This window comes from Triticum urartu, chromosome 2, assembly GCF_003073215.2.
Source record: "Triticum urartu cultivar G1812 chromosome 2, Tu2.1, whole genome shotgun sequence".
NCBI lineage: Eukaryota > Viridiplantae > Streptophyta > Magnoliopsida > Poales > Poaceae > Triticum > Triticum urartu.
The window spans coordinates 17,400,195-17,404,494 of NC_053023.1; the positions used below are offsets into that span (position 1 = coordinate 17,400,195).

The 4,300-nt window shown below is 45.3% G+C and overlaps 1 protein-coding gene across 1 annotated transcript; it reads right to left on the reverse strand.

Annotated features, from left to right (window-relative positions):
- Positions 1 to 566: 566 nt before the first annotated feature.
- On the reverse strand, positions 567 to 1,340 carry LOC125540701 (beta-glucosidase 16-like). The gene is made up of 2 exons (XM_048704287.1): positions 1,020 to 1,340; positions 567 to 907 (listed from the first exon to the last, which is right to left on the reverse strand). Exons 1-2 carry the CDS (start codon positions 1,131 to 1,133, stop codon positions 761 to 763), a joined length of 261 nt encoding a protein of 86 aa, XP_048560244.1. The 5' UTR covers positions 1,134 to 1,340; the 3' UTR covers positions 567 to 760.
- Positions 1,341 to 4,300: the final 2,960 nt, after the last annotated feature.

Below are 4,300 nucleotides of genomic sequence, written 5' to 3' on the forward strand. Positions count from 1 at the left end.
GGCCCATCAGTCCCGGTTCTGGATTGAACCGGGACTAAAGGGTCGGGGCATTAGTACCGACACTTTAGTCCCGGTTCAGGAACCGGGACTAAAGGCCCTTACGAACCGGGACTATAAGCCCTTTTTCTACCAGTGTGATGGAGGTGTGTGGGCGATGTGCAAACGCCCATACGTGTGAGCGTTAACATTTTCGTATAAATAATATATGGCAGTCTGCATCACTTAACGATGGCTATTTTCTCTTTACAAAAAACTTAATTCGTGTCACAACCAGGCCCATGTTGCACTAATGTTTCAGATGACTACAGTGGACATAAATAGGAAATTTAACAACGATGCTAACTGATTAGTAAACGGCGATTTTTTTAAGACACTGGTTACGACGTTTGAGCATACACGCACACACGCTCGCACTTACATCACCACACACACATTCACACAACGCCTAGTGAAAATTGGATCAAAACTGTGGAGCTTCAAGATCGACAAAGTCAGCACAGACGTCTGCTATCGATGTAAACATCACCTCTCACCAAAACACTAATCCGCATTAATAAGACAGCAAATCGTCAAACCTATGATTTTAATGCCTTATGGGCCGGGCACCATCGTCCGACCACTGATTGGTTCTCATTATATGGCTATCGAATTTGGCCACGCCCACAGCAGTGTGGATGCGGCTATCGCTGTCCCTGTTTCGTACAGCAAGATGGAAAGGAACCACTCGTTTTCATCTTTATCCTCCTATAAGCAACATGGATCACACAATCCTAAACACACACACACACACACACGGATCACGCAAGGACATGGAAGCAGAAAACCGAAAAGATGACTGACAGCGTGTGTGGGTGAAGAAATCCCAGTTGCTGAGGCCCTTGCCGTCCTCCAGGTACGCGCCCTCAATCTGCAAGTGGAAGCAGAAATCACACTGCGTCGTCAGCAACCGTGCCTTGGGACCGAGGAGAGCGGCGAAGAGAGACGACGCCGGCCGAAGCCAAGCTCTCAGACCCACCAACCTGGTAAGCAGACGTGGCGACGCCGAAGAGGAACCCCGGCGGGAACTCAGCGCGGTTGAGCCCTCGCGCGGACGGCACGAGGACGAGGATCGCCAGCGCCGCCAGCATGGCCATGCCCGTCGCCACCTCAAGCTAGACTAGAATGGCAGCGCCTCTTCGTTTATGAGGAGGCAGCGGCTAGCCAACCTCCTGCAGGCTCATTTAGAGGCCACAGCGAAGTGGGTAAATCAGGTCCCCTTCTACAACTGCAATCTAGCAGCGTCCACATACGGTCGCTCGTACGGCATGGCTGATGGCCCATATTATTTATAGGCCACACCAAGCTTTGCTTGCTAGTATTATCCCCGTGGTGCACGTGGAATGGCATGTGAAGGAGATATAATACTGTAGGTGAAGATAGTCGTAACCTCTCACGATGGTGACACCTCGGCGGACTTAACAAAAAAAACTCAGAATATCTTTTTTTGTTAGATTCTCTTAAAATAGATGTGCTGTTGGAATATTCTTCTCATGTGGGCTGTGAGGAGATGACCATTTGAGATCTTTTAGGCAGCCCAAAGAGGTGCATAAGCCCACTACCCATTAGGGTTATGACTTAGGGTCATTTTGGACTTTGCACATGTGTGGATGGGTATGCTTTACCCTCCATCCAGCAGCCATCACCAAGTGTGACGAGAATCAGTTCATCCTCCAAGAAAGAAGAAGAGAGAAAACCAAGAAAGCAAGGGAAGAAGAGGAAAATTGAAGGAAGAAGCAAGGGAGCTCCTCCCTAAGGTTGTGATGGTCCAGATCCACTACCTTGTCTCCTTCAAGTCTCAGTTCCACCATCTTTGGTGAGATTATTCCAATCCCTAGTTCTTAAGCCCCAAATCTTGTTGTGTTCATCCAAGAATCAGAAATCTTGATGTATGAGATCCTCTAGTGTTGTCTAGAGAAGAACTTGTTGTATCCCACATTTGATAATAGTGGAAGAGGATTTGGGTGGTTTCGGCCCGTGGTTTTTCCCCTCAAGTTGAGGGGTTTTTCACGTAAAAATCCGGTGTCTCTTTGTTGATGCTTGGTGCTGTCCAGAAACTTACTCCTACCATAAGACACTAGGCTGAGGAGTGTCTTGCGTGCTGAGTAACATTTTCTGCCTCCATATATGATGTTGCATATGTTTCCTTCCGTGCTAAGTAACGATCCTTCAATTAGTACATGATGTGGTGCTGAGATTACTTGTTTCCGCTGCAGTTTTTAGTTAACCACAAGTGCATTTGTATGCTAATTCTCATCAGAGTGGTATCAGAGCCTTGGTTGCTTAGAAGGTTGCAAATTCAAGTTGATTGATTGGTGCTGGAAGTGCTGCTCACAATGGCTTTGAAAGAAAGCGCTACTACAAGTGGCATGATAAAACTTAATTCTTCCAATTACTCATTATGGAAGCCCATGATGGAAGACATCCTTTATTGCAAGGATTTGTATGAGCCAATTGTGAAAGACAAGATACCCACAGGTGTCACGGAAGAAGAATGGAGAGTGTTGCACAGAAAGGCAATAGGTATGATTCGGTTGTACATCAACCACAATATTTTTCACCATGTTGCAAATGACACAAATGCTTATAAGATGTGGCAGAAGTTGGAGTCTATGTATGAGAGGAAGACATCAATGAACAAAGCCTCGGTGATCAAAAGACTTGCAAAGCTTGAGTACTGAGATGGCACAAGTGTGATTGAGCACTTAAATGTCTTCCAATGCCATATAAATCAACTTTCAGCCATGAAGATCAACTTTGAGGATGAGGTGCAAGCATTGTTGCTGCTGAGTTCCATGCCTAATAGTTGGAACACGCTTGTTGTGTCACTTAGCAATTCAGCTCCGGATGGGAAGCTGACTTTGGAGATGATGAATAACAGTATGCTGAATGAAGAAGCCAGAAAGAAGAAAAGGGTGATGCCTCTTCTTCTGATGCGTATGTGGCTGAAACCCATGGGAAGAATGAGAACCGTGGACGCAGCAATACAAGATTCAGCAAGGCAAAAGCAAATCCAGGGGGAGATCAAAGTCAAAACAGGGAAAAGATATTACTTGTTTTCATTGTGGCAATCCAGGACACATAAAGAGCGAGTGCAGGAAGTATAAAAGAGAGCTTGCAGAGGGGAAACTCACAAACAAAACCGAGCAAAAGGCTGAGAGCAGTTCAGCCTTGACCGCAACAGATGAGGACTATCTAGTCATTAAAGATGAAGATTGCTAGAGTGCTGTTCGTGATGATGCCATGAGTTGGGTTGTGGATTCAGGTGCGTCCTTCCACATCACATCACACAAGGAGTATTTCACATCTTACACTAGTGATGTTGTTGGCCAAGTGAGGATGGGAAATAGTGGTTCGTCAGCAATTGTTGGCAAGGGCTCTATATGCATTGAAACAAACACATGTTGCAGATTGGTGCTCGATGATGTGAGGCATGTTCCCGACATAAGGCTGAATTTGTTGTCAGTGGGCAAGCTTGATGATATCAAACATCCTAGTTATTTTGGTGAAGGAAAGTGGAAGCTCACCAAAGGCTCTTTGATTGTGGCTCGAGGAAGTAAGCAAGGTAATCTCTATGTGACTAAAACCAAGTTGTGCAATGAGGTGTTGAACATTGTTGAAAAAGACACTTCGGTTGAATTGTGGCACAAGAGGCTTGGGCATATGAGTGAGAAGGGCATGCACGCTCTTACTCTCATGGAGTACCTTCCTGAGTTGAAAGGTATATCCTTGAAACCCTGTGCACATTGTTTTGCTGGCAAACAACATAGGGATGCATTTCGTACACTCCCTCCACATCGTGCAGAAAATGTTCTTGATATTGTGCACACTAATGTTTGCTCCATGACTGAAAAATCTCATGGTGGAGCATTATACTTTGTGACTTTTATTGATGACCATTCTAGAAAGGTTTTTGTGTATGTACTGAAACACAAATACCAAATGCTTGAAGCCTTCAAGGAGTTCCATGCCAAGGTTGACAGAGAAACTGCCAGGAAATTGAAGTGCGTGAGATCAGACAATGGTGGTGAATACAGAGGTCCTTTTGAAAGGTATTGCAGAAATGTTGGCATCAGGCTTGAGAAGAGTCCACCAAAGACACCCAGCTCAATGGTCTTGTAGAGAGAATGAACAGGACACTCACAGAGAGGGTCACAGCTATGCTCTCTCATGCTCATTTACCTAATTCATTTTGGGCTGAAGCATTGATGAATGCTATGTATGTGGTTAACCTATCTCCCTCAGTTCCTCTTGCAGGTGATAT

Coding starts and splice junctions, on each gene's coding strand:
- LOC125540701 (XM_048704287.1), bottom strand. CDS start 1,133: ATGGCCATGCTGGCGGCGCTGGCGATCCTCGTCCTCGTGCCGTCCGCG. Junction 908..1,019: donor TCGCCACGTCTGCTTACCAG/GTTGGTGGGTCT, acceptor TTCCACTTGCAG/ATTGAGGGCGCGTACCTGGA.